The sequence below is a fragment of the Anarhichas minor genome, unplaced genomic scaffold (genome assembly GCF_050575085.1).
Source record: "Anarhichas minor isolate MPS153535 unplaced genomic scaffold, ASM5057508v1 ptg000016l, whole genome shotgun sequence".
In the NCBI taxonomy this organism is placed as follows: domain Eukaryota; kingdom Metazoa; phylum Chordata; class Actinopteri; order Perciformes; family Anarhichadidae; genus Anarhichas; species Anarhichas minor.
In genome coordinates this window covers 1,589,034-1,604,527 of record NW_027466462.1, presented here as the reverse complement: position 1 = coordinate 1,604,527, position 15,494 = coordinate 1,589,034, and the positions used below count along the sequence as shown (strand labels likewise).

The 15,494-nt window shown below is 42.9% G+C and overlaps 1 protein-coding gene across 1 annotated transcript; it reads left to right on the top strand.

Annotated features, from left to right (window-relative positions):
- The first annotated feature begins 6,840 nt into the window (after positions 1-6,840).
- Positions 6,841-11,527, top strand: LOC142950609 (trypsin-like). The gene is made up of 6 exons (XM_076092172.1): positions 6,841-7,098; positions 8,782-8,802; positions 9,649-9,823; positions 10,061-10,320; positions 10,427-10,566; positions 11,183-11,527. The coding sequence occupies exons 1-6, from the start codon at positions 7,041-7,043 to the stop codon at positions 11,525-11,527; spliced, it is 999 nt and encodes a 332-aa protein (XP_075948287.1). The 5' UTR covers positions 6,841-7,040.
- The last annotated feature ends 3,967 nt before the right edge of the window (positions 11,528-15,494 follow it).

Here is a 15,494-nt window from a genome sequence, read left to right as displayed (position 1 = left end):
TTGCAGAGAGTTAGACAGAAAGAGAGGAATTTGAAAATGGGTCCAATGAGGCAAAACCAATATTTGATATCTGCCTTTGTGTGCTCTGATTTTAACGTTTAAACACATTAATTTGTGTGCACAAATCACACATTTACACTTTGTGAAAAACAAATATCCCGATGAACTTGGAAACACACACACACACACACACACACACACACACACACACACACACACACATTCATGTCCTTTGTCACACCTTCTTAATCAGCTCACAGTCACAGACTCATTGACTCACACCTTCAAAGAGTCACCCGATCAAACCCTCCAGCTCTCCCACACACTCGCTCCCGTTATTCCCGTTAACGGCGTCCTCGGAGGGCTCAGCCCGCACGGCCGTGTGTGCGTCCTAATCGGCATGAAATAGCCCGTTAGCTGCAAATCTGGTTGCATTCTGCAGACCTTAATTAGCTGTACACTGTGCTCACAACTCAAACTAATCGTCTCTTAAACGGACATTGATTGTAATATTTCGCATCGTTCATTCTCATTCTCATGTTGTGATTGGTATCGACAGAGCAGATTGTGAAATGAACGGATTCTTCATCAGGTAACGGCGGACAAACGCTCACTGGACTTCTTTAAAGTTTGGTTTCAAAAAAAGATCGTGAAATACAAAACTACTACTTTAAGTTTAGGTTAGGTTTAGGTTACATTTTCATAATTTTTTGCAAGGAAAAAGCAATCAGATGCCAAGTGATGAAACACACACACACATACACACACACACACGTATACCCTCACACTCAGAGTGTTAGCCCGGGGATTGTATCAGTCGGGCGGCTGTTTGCCCGGGGAAAGACGTTGTCGATATATTGACCAGACAAATGTACAAGCTGAGATAAATGAAAGCAGATAATCCGCTATGATGTGCCACAGGAGAGCCAAGTGGAGCCAAGTTTTGCAGAGAAGTTTGAAGGGGTTAATTAAAAATCTATAGTTTAAAATGATTCGCACTTGAAAGTCCCCCAAGAACGAGCAGCATGTAGACGGGATGAGACCAGCCTTCTATTTAGGCGGTCGGTGGACTTCTGCTCAGACTTAGGGGTGAAGTTACACTTCAAGTGATTTATATCAGCCGGGGTTTATCTCTGTGATGGTGAAAGAAGTGGTGTGTTAATATGGAGCAGCAGCAAATCAGGCGCAGCTCTGCTGTAAAAAGCCCAGAGTTGTTTTATTGGGACTTTCTCTGGATTCTGGACCAACTTCTTGAGGACCACGAAGTTTTGTTTTTTATATACGGCCTTTGCTTGACGTTTGAATGTGGCGGCAATGTTATTCAATTTGAGTCCCCAAGAATTTAAATTGTTTTAATGTGGCAACATTGAATTTTTTGTTTTAATACTTGATTTTTAGATTTTGCAAAACAACAAAACATTTGCTGAACAGCGAAACATGACTCAATCATGATGATGCTGTTTCTGAGTGGACGGGGAGGGAGGAGGAACATGGAAACAGACGGTGGATGTGATTCATCGGCACCGGAGGCCGATGTCTGCCGAAGGTACAGACTAATCAGGAACTGGGACCTGTGTGTGTGTGTGTGTGTGTGTGTGTGTGTGTGTGTGTGTGTGTGTGTGTGTGTGTGTGTGTGTGTGTGTGTGTGTGTGTGTGTTAAAAACTTGGCCACATGCTCGGCCGTGATGACTGTAGTATGGCGGATGCTTCGCCAGTTGTTTAACTCAATAAACAATTACAATGATAGGCTTGACGTCTTTGTCACAGTGAGAAGCAACATTACCATTAAATGAGTGTGGAAAAGCATATTATTATCACCGTGGAGAGGAAACGGCGACGCTCGCCTTTCATATTTGATTACAGATGACTGCAATTTCATTTGTGCCGAGTATTATTTAATATGCCTGACTAGTCTTACCCAACACTTATCCTTAGAATACATTCGTGCCATACGGTGAGTAGAGAGTCGAGTCCTGCCTCCCCCAGACTGCTCTGCAGATAGAAAATTGTTGGCGTGCTAAAATGCTCACAATGATAATGCTAATAAGCTCATGTTTCGCACGCTAATTGGCTAATTAACACTAAATGGTTGAGCGTTCGGCTGGTGGCAATGTCAGCTTTGCAGGTATTTGGCACAGACTGTCACTCATTTGTTTGTGGACTTTCATTTTGAAGCGTCAGAGTTTGGCATCTTGGGCCCTCACCATTTTTTTTTTCTGACTTAAGGCTTGAAAATGAGATAAATTAAAGATCCATTGCTCTGATTTTCACAATGTCCCCAGCGTTGTGACTGGCTCGATTAGCTTAACGAGTGCACCGATGGGATTTTTTGAACGGTCTCGTAAAACATAAAGAGGCCAACCTGATTTTTCACCGCAGTATGCTTAGGAACACTTGGTGATTATAATTCTTGAGTCAGACTTGGTCCTCAACCCGGGATGACTCATCACATTCAATCATGCGACACCAGTCGGAGACGAAGACGTTGAGTGGATGTGAATACCGTTTGAATACGAGGAAGAAGGATTCAGTTCATGAGTGACTCACACGCCACAGTCTACTTCTCTCTGCACACACACACACACACACACACACACACATAGAGGAGACCTGCCCTATTCATCGCTCACCTCCAATCAATACCCCTCCCTCTGTCCCCGTCCGTCTGATTGGGAGGGATGAGGAGGTTTCATGTGATTGCATCAGTTAATCAGCAGCATTACAACCAGTCCAGCTGCTGCATATCCGCCACAATCAACCTTTCCTCACCAGTCACAGCCTCCACCTGTCAATCTAATGTTACAGTCATTTAAAATTCCTCCTCTGTGTTAACTATACCCGTCTTTGTCCATCTTGGCACTCAGGGACATTTATATTCTGCCTTTCGGCATCGACGCTGACCTTACACCCAACGATATACGAGTCAGAATCAGCTTTTTTTGGCCAAGTATGTGTAGATATGTAGAGTTTGACTACGCTTGTTGCTCTCAATGTGCATTCACATGAAATACACATTCAGCTAAAGATAAGGATTTCAAAACAATTAAGACTTCTTGTGTCAACCAGAGGAGTCGCCCCCATTAGAAAGAATGCAGATTTAAGGCACTTCTGCATTGACTTCACTCTTCAGAGCCGGAGGCTGCTGCCTGGCACTATGACGTCACCCATTGTTTTGGGGAATGCCATTTTAAAGCCTTGATCAGTTATGCTATGACTTGGTAAAGTTTTTAGGGAGCTAGCTGCATTATTTCAATAACCTTTTATCAATGAAAGTGCATTTTTCCAGGCGAAGCTGAATATTTTCAATTTCAGCTGTGGAATGTCTTATTTTCCTATATTAACCAGCAACATATTCACAATATGACCAATGTAAACTATGTCACAGGTGTTGTGATCTGATTATATCAACAAAAATTATTAAAATCGACCTTGTAGTTACAGAACTATGGTCAGTTTTGTAGGGCTATGCATTTTCGCTCAGAGACCTCAAAAACGGCTCAGGGATGAAAAGGTCTCAATAGGGCGTGTGAGCCTACAGGCCAAGATGGTGAGTCTAGAGACCGGCGACCAAAATGGCGGAGAGGTGGCTGCTAGAACCACGTGGGACGGTGTACCATGTGGGTAGGGGTCAGAGATTAAGTAATCACGAGTCTGAGAGGTTCACCCAAAATCAGTAGCTCTAACTACGTGTGTGTGCGGGTTAGTAGAGAGAGAGAGAGAGAGAGAGAGAAAATCGAGCTCTGCGCAGTAGTGAGGCAGTGAGGAACAGCACGCTTTTGCGGTGATAGTTGCGGTTCTAGATCTCACTCGCAGAGCCGATTTAAAGAGGAGAGAATAAAACCAAAAACAAAATAAAAGAATCCCCAAAACAAACAGATCTTTGTCACTGCGGTGAAACGCGAGTTTGTCTCCCTATCACCCCGAAACTCGGTCGGCCAGACGAGAGTCGGCCACCATAGTTTTAGTTTTTAAAGTGATAGAATCACAAGCTCCACATCCACTAACAGCGACGGATCAAATGCGAACGGTTACAGCAGAAAATACACAATATAACGGAACTCCGTGGTCCGCGATGCTGGCGTAATAACACGTTATAACACGACAGTAACTTAACACAACAAGATACAGGAATAACAACGACATAAACGAATAGTCTAAATTAAGCTAATGCTAAGCTAAGCTAAGCTAGTACCAGATACCAGTAACTCTTACTTTGAGAAGCTTCGTTCGGCAGGGTCCTTTTCCCGTGGTGGGAATCATTCAGTCCTCGGGAGGTGAGGGCTCCCGGTGGCGCGGCTATCGGAGCTAGCGCAGACTCGATCACCTCGCTGCAGAGAGGGATCTTCTTAACGTCGGAGGCGTGCGGGAGTCGCTCGTCTTAGGCCGGAAATCTTCGGCTCTGTAGGGGCTTAGTTGCCCTCTTTTGCCGGCAAGGTGTGCACTAAAGGGTGGGAGAACGGGGCATAGGAGTTATCCGTTCTCGCACTACGGGATCCAAAACTCAAAATAAAACACAGTCTGTAGGTTCGACCAGCGAAGGTGACATGTGACCTGATAGGGTTTGATGAGGGCTCGGCTCCTCGTGAATCTTCTTGTTGCCAGGACGAGGTCCGGAGGGAAGAGAGCGAATGGCGTTTCCTGCTCGCTTATAAACCAGGTCTCGAACCCAGTGGGGGGCCACTTCATGGCCAATGAGGGGCCAGGATCAAGTTTTGGCTGTGCTGGGAGGTGTAGTCATTCATCTTGGAGTTTCCATCAGACATTGTATGACAGGAAGGAGCATGGGTGCTTCTAGACTAGGGCCAGATCCCAACACCATGACATATGGTGCAGGAGACAGAGACAAACAGAGGAAGGGTGTGGAGGAAAAAAAACTGATTTTGCCTCACAACATTCACCACATGCAGAATGTTACATGCAGGCTGATTCACTACGCTGCACAGCACACATGTCACATGGACCAGATGAGAGATTTAAGGAAGTATGGTTTGGAAGAGAGAGTGAGAAGAAGTTATGTATGATGGGACATTTATTGGACAGAAAATATTGCTGCTGCCTCTGTTTCTCTGTCTCCCACACAATCTGAGTAGTTTCAGGGGTGTGTCCGCATGTATCCTGCTAGTCATGTCACATATCAAATCCATTCTTCCCCCCACCTTGGACCCTTTTCAGTTTGCATACCGTGCCAAACGGTCCACAGAGGATGCAATCTGCTCTGCTCTCCACCCAGCCCTCACCCATCTGGACACAAAAGACTCGTACGTGAGAATGCTGTTCATAGACTTTAATTCAGCATTCAACACCATAATCCCACAAAAACTCATCTGCAAACTTGACCAGCTGGGGCTCAACACCTCGCTGTGTAACTGGCTGCTGGACTTCCTCAGTGAGAGGCCACAAGCAGTACGTGTCGGCAACAACACCTCGAGCAGCATCACGCTGAGCACAGGGGCCCCTCAAGGCTGTGTGCTCAGTCCACTGCTCTTCACCTTGCTGACACACGACTGCACCACAACCTACAGCACCAATCACATGGTCAAGTTTGCAGACGACACAACTCTGGTTGGTCTCATCACCAAGGATGATGAGACCCACTATAGGAAGGAGGTCAGCCTTCTGACCACGTGGTGCAGAGACAACAACCTCCTTCTGAATAACAGCAAGACCAAGGAGATTATTGTTGACTTCCGGAGAGGCCACACTCAACACCCACCACTGACCATCAATGGTGCTGATATAGAGAGAGTGAGCAGCACCAAATTCCTGGGGGTGGACATCAGTGAGGACCTCTCGTGGACAGCCAACACAACATCACTGGCAAAGAAAGCCCAGAGGCGCCTCTACTTTCTCCGCAAGCTAAAGAAGGCAAGAACACCACCACCCATCATGTTCACTTTTTACCGAGGCACCATTGAGAGCATCCTGACAAACTGTATCACTGTGTGGGGCTGAAGCTGCACTGACTACAACAGGAAAGCCCTGCAGCGCATAGTGAACACAGCTGGAAGGATCATTGGTGCCTCACTCCCCTCCCTATATGACACCCGCCTCACCCGCAAAGTGACCATGATTGTGCGAGGGGTGGCTGGAGTCGCGCACAGTCTCTTCAGCCTCCTGCCCTCTGGGAGAAGATACCGGAGCCTCCGTGCTCGCACCACCAGACTCTCAAACCGCTTCGTCCACCAGGCTGTTAGGAAGCTGAACTTAGGAATCTGTATGTTCGGTACATATTGAGGAAGTGACAATAAAGCTGACTTTGTACTTTGAACTTTGTGTCATTGGCACGGCGCCCAGGAATGGTATGGAAGAACATGTCTGACTGGCTGTACAGCCAGACTGAACTCACTGACTTCAGTCCCACAGAGGATCCTGATGAACTGTACAGTGATAAGGGTGATGTATAAAAAAAAAACAAGCGGTACATCATCATTGTAAAAAGAGTCACTCAACTTGTGTTTGATAAGAAAACACACACCATGGTTTGAAATGTTCCATTGATATCATTTTTTGTGGTGTTTAAAATGTGACCATGAGGGCACTTAAAGATGTGGAGCTTGCGCCTCTCTTGTTTGTATCTGAGGTGACACACACACACACACTTGTGTGTGTGTGTCTGCCCCCTATACCAAAACCATGAGACCAATCAATAACATATGAGTATCATGAGAAAGATAAGACTCTGCCAAACGTGGTGATGTGGTTTTTATGTTTGTGGTGTTAAGGTGTTAAATGTGAGCTTCAGAGCAATAGACAAAACTGGTACCGTCTGCTTTCTTTGAGAAATGAGTGGTCAGATTTAACATGGAGTCTAATGGAGCAGTTGGTTGGAGTTTATGTCGCTCTGCGGCTCTTTGAGCCAAATGTGTAAGTCTGTTGGATTCCACAGACAGTTGATAAAGAGTAAAAATTGTGGGACTGGAAGCAATTTGTTTGGAATAATCACAGAATACTTGTCATGCTCCGCTCCGCATGTGGGCGGAGCGGAGTATTCCGAAGAGGGTATTTAACAGCGTGGACAAAGTGAAGGAGACACCGCTGAAATGGCTTTCTACCAGTTTCTGTGTGCTTCAACCGTGATGATCGTCCTCTTATCCGGAGGTGAGAAACTTTTCTTTACAATATTACTCATTTTTTGGATGATAAACGGTTGAAGGAGTACAAGACTATCATGCCTCTTAACCGAAGTTGAAGTGAGAGTCTTTAAAGATGTATATTTAGTAAGATATCTCCATCTGGTTACTTTTGGTCAATAAAACAGGGCCTTTCAACCCGAGCACTATGTAGAACGTGTACAGTAAGTTATAGGAATATTACATTGTGGTAATAGTCACAATGATCATAAAATCATAAACAGAACTGAGGTTTACTAATTAAACATTAAAATAAGAAGTGTATGCTGGATTGAATATTTTGCAAGTGCGTTTGTGTAGTGGTTGCGTTTTAGTTCCAACAAGACGTTAATCTGGTAATATTACACAATTAAATCAGGTTTCTCACAGCCCAACAACATTACAACAACAACAACAACAGCAAGTTACATTCCAGAGATTTGTTATTAAGTTAGTGCTCATCGTTCACCGGAGTTATTTAACAAGGAATGGCAAAATGAACTGGTCGGACAGATAATAAACTGTTTTTGTTTTTTAAGATTATTTAGATTAATTGAGGGCATTTTATGTCTTTTTTTATTTTTTCAGTGATAGTGTAGAGCAGTGGGTCTCAAACTGTGGGGCGGTGGTATTACAGGTGGGGCGCAGGGGGAAATGCAGAATTTTTTATTTTTTTTTATTTTTTAAGTAATTAATAAATACATGGCGAAATGCCTGTACTTTCGTGTAAATGTTTACGTTACGCCGTTAACAGGTTACGGTTGCGCGACAGCCATGATCCTTGGCGACTCACATGTGTGGCTTAGTGTTCCAAATGAAGAGACATTTAGCAGGCGGGAACAGAAAAGCAACCGCAAGCGATGCATCCGAGACGAACAGCAAGCAGCCAAGAAGAAAATATGATGAGGCCTATCTTGCTCTGGGTTTCACAGTGAACGCGGTAGGAGATGAGGAGAGACCAGTCTGTGTTTTATGTCTGAAAACTCTAGCTGCGGATAGTATGAAACTTCTTTGTTTAGTTTTTCACAGGTTGCACTTTATTGTTATCTTGAAAAGATGTTTAGTGCAAAACAGGTTAATTGCAGCCAATTGCAATAAGCTATTTTTTGCCAAATTGTAGTTATTTTTTTGCACAGATATAACTTTATTTGCATTGTTCTAACAAAGTGATTGCACATTTTATTTGTTTTTGTCTGCTGGAGCAATCTGGTTTACTTAAAAGTGATTGCAATTTACTTTATTCTATTATTTGAAAAAGCACAGACGGAGGAGTCACAAAATGTTATTTCAATAAAAATTCAACATGGACCATTTTGTTACAATTTTGTTGGGGCGGTGGGGCATGAACATTTTTCTTCCTCCAAAGTGGGGCGCGACAGAAAAAGTTTGAGAACCACTGGTGTAGCGAGAGACAACAAATGTGGGGAAAGAGAGTAGGATCATGTCATGCTGCAAACTCAGGGCATTTGCGCCCATGTTGTCTGTGCTTTAACCAATCGGCTGTCGGGTCAACGATTTTGAAACGGTGATTTCTGCTTTCAATAGTTTATTTTTGGTTCACAAATGCACATCATCATCTGCTTCACCCTGAGGAGGTTTCCATAACACTTCTTTCTTTGTTTTTGTCTTTGTGCTTCTTTCTTTGTCTTTGTTCTTCTTTCTTTGTTTTCAGGATGTCATTCACAGCAGCCAGGTGAGCAACATTACCAGTTCTTCAACATTCACGATGCATCAGCTATTGTAGGCGACTCGTTGCACAATACTTAGGGGTGTAACAATACATGCATTTGTATTGAAACGTTCGGTACAAGACTTTCGGTTCGGTACGCATTACAAACCGAACAATTCATTTGAATACTATTGTATTTGGAAAATGCAGAAGCTTAAATTGTGTGAAATATAATGTTCTCTCGGTGGAGCCACTGCTCTCAACATGGCAACACACCCGACGTAACAGACAACGTGCTGTCTGTCTGACACTCCCACCACGGAAGAAGAACATTCTACATTCACGCTATGCTAAACTTGTTTAGCAGGAAAACCAACAGCAGCACACACGCTACAAACTCTCCCCGCAGCGTTTAGCTGTTCCCTACTGATTCAAACAGGGCTACAGCCACGACGATTGGTCCATTTATAGCCATTGATACGAGACCCTATACTCTGGAGTGGAAGACGCAGGCTGTACGAACATGCTTAATGCTATTGAGCCCCCGTGACACTACTCCTTCACAAGCCCATTTCGCCAGACCATAATTCCTGCTTTGTAAAAGAAAAGAAAAGCCCAAACAGAGAATCAAATGTCCGAAGCACCCGGTGTTGCTCTGACAACAGACGGACGGACGTCACGGACTACACAACGCTACCCGAGTGTAGCGACACATTACCTCTCTACTGAATGAGAGATGAAGAGCCATGTTCTATTGAAAACGTACCGAACCGAACCGTGGCACCACTGTATCGTATTGAACCGAACCAAGAATGTTGTGAACCATTACACCTCCAATAATACTCCATGTTTAACTCTCTTTTGTTCTCCTTTCTCTGTCAGTATGTGGCCGGGCTGTGAAAAACACCAGCATTGTGGGAGGTCGAGATGCGGCCCCAGGAAGTTGGCCCTGGTTGGTCAGTCTAAACTCTTTTGGATACCACTTCTGTTCAGGGTCCCTAATTAACAAGCAGTGGGTGCTGACAGCTGCTCACTGTCTGTATCGGTGAGTAATAACTGCTGCCAGTTTACTCACGTAAACTTTGTGAATAGTTTGTTAGCTTATAACATACTGCAGGTTACTTTAATTTGGTATCAAGTAACAACATTATAACAATCATCATGAGAAACTAAATCATGCACATGCAGACCAGCAGTGTTGCTGAACACTTCCTCACGATAGTCTGGATGCAGAAGGCAAAACATTTACTAAATGTGTTTTTTTTACTTCTTTGTCTTCTAGAAGGGACCTCCATACCATAACGGTTTCTCTGGGCCGCCTGAACCAGTCAGGTCAAAACTTTAACGAAGTGTCTCGGGGACTTGAAAGGATAGTTCGCCATCATTCATTCGACTTCTTCGAGAACAACATATGTCTGCTGAAGCTGTCGGCCCCGGTGAATTTTACTGACTACATACAGCCGGTCTGCTTAGCCTCGGCAGGGAGCACGTTCCACACCGGGGTTAGCAGCTATGTCGCTGGTTTTGGTAAAACTCAAGCTGGTAAGCTCACAGATTGTACACTTTTATCACAAAATGATGCATACTGTTGTGTATTGTCTCCGTTTGCACGCCACTTTGAATCTTACCTTTTGACATATCTAAATAGGTTCATCTTCCGGAGCCTACATCCTGCAGGAAGTGAAAGTACCAATCGTTGGAAACAAGGAGTGCAAATGCACCCATCCTCTCATCACAGATAACGTGATCTGTGCTGGGTTCAGAGAGGGAGGGAACAATGGGTGTCAGGTGACCACCACTTTTTGTTATTATGCATTGCCTTCTTGAGGAATTTATTTAACAGGGACATGACAGGAAGCAAGGTAAGCTACAGAATAGCATCCTGGGAAATATGTACTTTGTCTTCCAATTTCAGTAGCAGAGCAGATTTTATATCCGTTCGAATGGGTACTAAAGAATTTGAAAATCTTAAGAAATCTGCAATCTTACATAAATGAGCTGCAAATAACTAGTTTGTCTTCGTCTACCAAAAACACAAATGTGTATTCATTTCAGTCTTTGGATTGTTGTTAGTTTTATCCAGTTATGTTAGCATTAGCTTACCGTAGTTTTCATAGTTTGTCCGTTGTTTTGTTGCCGATTCTTTGTTGCAACAACTTTAAACATTAACTACCATTTCACAACAAAACATATTTATTTGTTTCCGCTTGCTTCCGGTCGTTGTGCTAAGCTATGCTAAATACGTCATAGAGCTATTCATTGACTGAACAGACAGAGATGAAGGAGGTCAGACTTTAACAGTTACCAAACAGCATGAAGGGATTCATGCTAAATAAAAGGCGAGTGTTTCAGAGACTAGAAGATACCTGAACCTATTCCAACAACTGTCAATTTCTTTCCACAGAGAGACGGAGGGGCACCACTGGTGACCAACAATGGTTTGACGTGGATCCAGAGTGGAATTGATAACGTTGGCAACGGCTGTAGCTGGCCTATGTTTCTTGGAGAATTTGCCCGTGTGTCCCAGTACCAGGCCTGGATCACCACTTTTATTGACAGCAGCGAAACAGGCTTTGTTACCTACAACTCCTCGGGAGTGGACAGCAACTCCACATTTAAATGTACGAGAGATGTCAGTGTCTTTGACAGTGACTTTTACAGTATATTTGACAGTGGTGAAAATGTGGTCCATCTCTCCCACTTGACCTACCTCTGTCTTCTAGTTATTTCCCTCTATGTGCTGGTTTAATAATGAGCCTTCTTTCAATGTGATGTGAGAGTGAAACTACTAGAACTGAAAGGCTGTGATCATCAACAACAGAACCAACTTGTTTTAATGAATTAGAAATGTGTCCTGTTGCACCTGTAACCACACCCACCAGTGATGTCACAATGTCCTACCTAGACTACACCTTTCCATCACTCCATTAAGGGACGAAGTGAAAACAAAAAAATAAATTAAACTTTTTAAGGGGGTGTTGGGTTTCTCTTCAAATTTCTATTGTATGGTCTTACAAAGTTAATCATTTTATGAACTTACAGATGATTGGATTGATGTTAAGTTTGGAAATTTGTAAAAGTTTGTGAAATGTATCGTCTTGTACGTTTTTCAGATTTTTGTTCTCATAAATTCATGAAATAAATATGTTGAGTTACTCTTTGAGTTGCTGTTTGCCATATATAACAAATACAGAGGGCATGTAAAACACTCATATTACCTGATACTTGTATGGCCTGTTAGACATTAATCTAATAAGAGATTCATCTTCATGCATTTTTGCCATAATCCAAAAACAAATTAAATTAGCTGCACTTCTAGTTAAAGAATGTATAGTCATTTAAAATAGACTCTTCTGCCCAATTAGTGCGCATCATTGCATAATTATTAACCTTTAATAAATAGCAGGGATGGGTGGATCTGCAGTGCACATTATTATTACCAGCTACAACGCAGGTATTGTTTTTACCTTATGTGTGTGTCATTATGGCAAAATGGGTTCCTGGAGACACTTACTATGGCGGGAAAGTATCACAAAGATGGTTTTGAAAACTTTACCAGGTGTTTATACGTCTGTGTGTTGACAGGTTGTGTGAGACATGAGAAATATGCCGCCAGCTATTACTTAATACAAAATGAAATAGATTTCATTGATTGTTACTGTGTCATACTGCATGATTAAGTGCCAGACACATCCAAAGTGTTTACTGGCTGTGTTTGAATTATTTACAGGTAAAGAGTAACAGATCTGAAGCTGTGACATAATCCACCTGTAACACATTGCGAGCAGGTAATAGGAAAGGCATTTTGAATGTCATAAGCTGTACACGAACAGCTGCACCTCCAGTCACCAGTCCGTCAAGCTCCTGAAGTTCGCGGATGACACCACCCTCATTGGACTCATCTCTGGTGGGGATGAGTCCGCCTACGGGTGGGAGACTGACCATCTGGTGACCTGGTGCGGGTTGAACAACCTAGAGCTCAATGCTCTAAAGACAGTGGAGATAGTTGTGGATTTCCAGAAGAACGCAGCCCCACCAGCCCCTATCACCCTGTGTGACTCCCCCGTCGACGCGGTGGAGTCCTTCCGCTTCCTGGGCTCCACCATATCCCAGGACCTCAAGTGGGAGCTGAACATCAGCTCCATCACAAAGAGGGCTCAGCAGAGGATGTACTTCCTGAGGCAGCTGAAGAAGTTCAACCTGCCAAAGACAATGATGGTGCACTTCTACACTGCCATCATTGAGTCCATCCTCTGAAAACTGGTAACGATCGTTCTGCAGGGTCATCTACGCCGAGGTTACAAAAGTTACTTCCTCTCGATAGTGCCATCATTGAGTCCATCCTCTGCTCCTCCATCAGCGTCTGGTACGCTGCAGCCACTGCCAAGGACAAGGGCAGACTGCAGCGCATCATTCGCTCTGCCGAGAGGGTGATTGGCTGCAATCTGCCGTCCCTCCAGGACCTGTTCACTTCAAGGACCCTGAAGCAAGCAAGAAAGATTGTAGCCAACCCCTCTCACCCTGGACAAAAGCAGTTCGTGCCCCTCCCATCGGGCAGAAGGCTGAGGTCCATCAGGACCAAGACCTCAGGCCACATAAACAGCTTCTTCCCATCCGCAGTCGGGCCCATTAATAGAGCCCGGGACTCCTACTGACTGTCATCCCCAGGACAAATTCCTACCGGTCACTCCCCTGCATCCCTTCTATTACACCCGACACTTTTACACTACACCTACATCTCACTTGTTTATAGTCCTGTTATCTGTTCGTTGTTTATAGTCCTGTTATCTGTTCGTTTGTGCACTTTATTTTATATTTCACTTTACTTTATATCTCTCTGTAAATTTTAATGTTTCTACTTGCACTGATTGTTGTTGATTGTTAAATGTTTGCACCTCCCGTCACGCCAAATTCCTTGTATGTTCAACATACCATGGCAATAAACGGTTCTGATTCTGATTCTTAACCACAATGAATGTTCTAGTCCAACTAGTTTTTATTGTGCATCTCCTTTATGATGGGAAATGTTGTTGTTGAGAATCAGGGCTGCCAACTATCACGCATCGGCTGCGAGACTAAAGAAATTGACTCGTTATCTTAGTGGAGCGGCATTGCAAACCTTTTGTTCATTTTTTTTTTTTTTTTTTTTTAAAAGGTGCAAAGTTTGGTAGCTTAATATATTTACAAGAAATCTGGAGATTTGGCCATTGAAGATTGGCATCCTGACAACTGTGGTAGTCATTTTCCAAAATGGAGGAGGCGTTGAAATGTTGAGTAATGCCACCCACCCTATACAACAACAAGCTGTAACCAATTGTAATATGAGCCAGTGTGATGTCATATTTGGGTTTTGATCTTTATATTTATATAAAACTTCATAACTTTTTCAGTAAATCCAAGTACAGCTCTTAAGTACAATTTTTAAATACTTGTACTATATTTGATGATGTCCATTTTCTGCTACTTTACATTTGTACTCCACTACACCTCAGAGGGGAATATTGTACTTTCTTCTCAACTACATTTATTTGTTACCTGAAGATTCAGATTATTAATACAAAAATCATAATTTCCTCCATGATTTACAATGCAATATACTGTATATTATTCTGAAATGGGCCAATCAGCGTTATTCAGAGTGATACAAAGCATATTTAAATGCCAGTACTTTTGCACTGTACATTTTTAATGAGTATTTCTTCACTATGAAATTGCTTTGACTGAAGTAGGCTGTAAGATCCGACTACTTCTTCCACCACTGAATAAAAGTAACACAGCCATGAAAATGAACACGTATAAAGTTATTATTAATTAAACCAGCGGCCGTCCATTGGTTTTAAAGGTCCCCATGAGAAGAACAAAGTAAAGGAAATGTAGGACTTATGTGGGAAATTCCACCTCTAACTTAATATTACAGTAACTGTATCCTTCTCTAGTAATTATTAGGCGCTTGTAATTAGTGCAAGCTGCTGACAAACAGGCATCAAGACAAACATGTTTGACTCATGCAGAGCTTCTTAAAGCAGGAATCCTGTTTGTTGGGAAGTCAGTGAGGGGGAAGAACTAATGATGATTTAATGGGAAGTATGATAATATGGGCGGAGCTAAGTATAATGAATAGGGTATTTAACAGCGTGGACAAAGTGAAGGACACACCGCTGAAATGGCTTTCTACCAGTTTCTGTGTGCTTCAACCGTGATGACCATCCTCTTATCCAGAGATGAGAAACTTTTCTTTACAATATTACTCATTTTTTGGTTGATAAAGTGTTGAAGGAGTACAAGACTACCATGCTTCTTAACCGAAGTTGAAGTGAGAGTCTTTAAATATGTATATTTTGTAAGATATCTCCATCTGGCTACTCCTGAAACCATTTCAATATAAAAACATGACACCAACGAGTCACTCTGGAGTTCAACAATGTTCTTCAAAGTGATGAGCATCTTGTCGATATCAAATCGCTTCTTCACAGTTTGCTATACGAGGGTGAAAAGGGTCCTTTTTACCGGGTCAAAATAATAGGTGTAGCCTGACCTTTCATTTTTTCCTTCCAATTACAGAACAAATATGTAATCTACTCGGGTCAACATTTTTTAAATGGTGACTTCTGCCTTCAATAGTTTGTTTTTGGTTCACAAATGCACATCATCATCTGCTTCACCCTGAGGAGGTTTGCGTAACACTTCTTTCTTTGTTTTTGTCTTTGTTCTTCTTT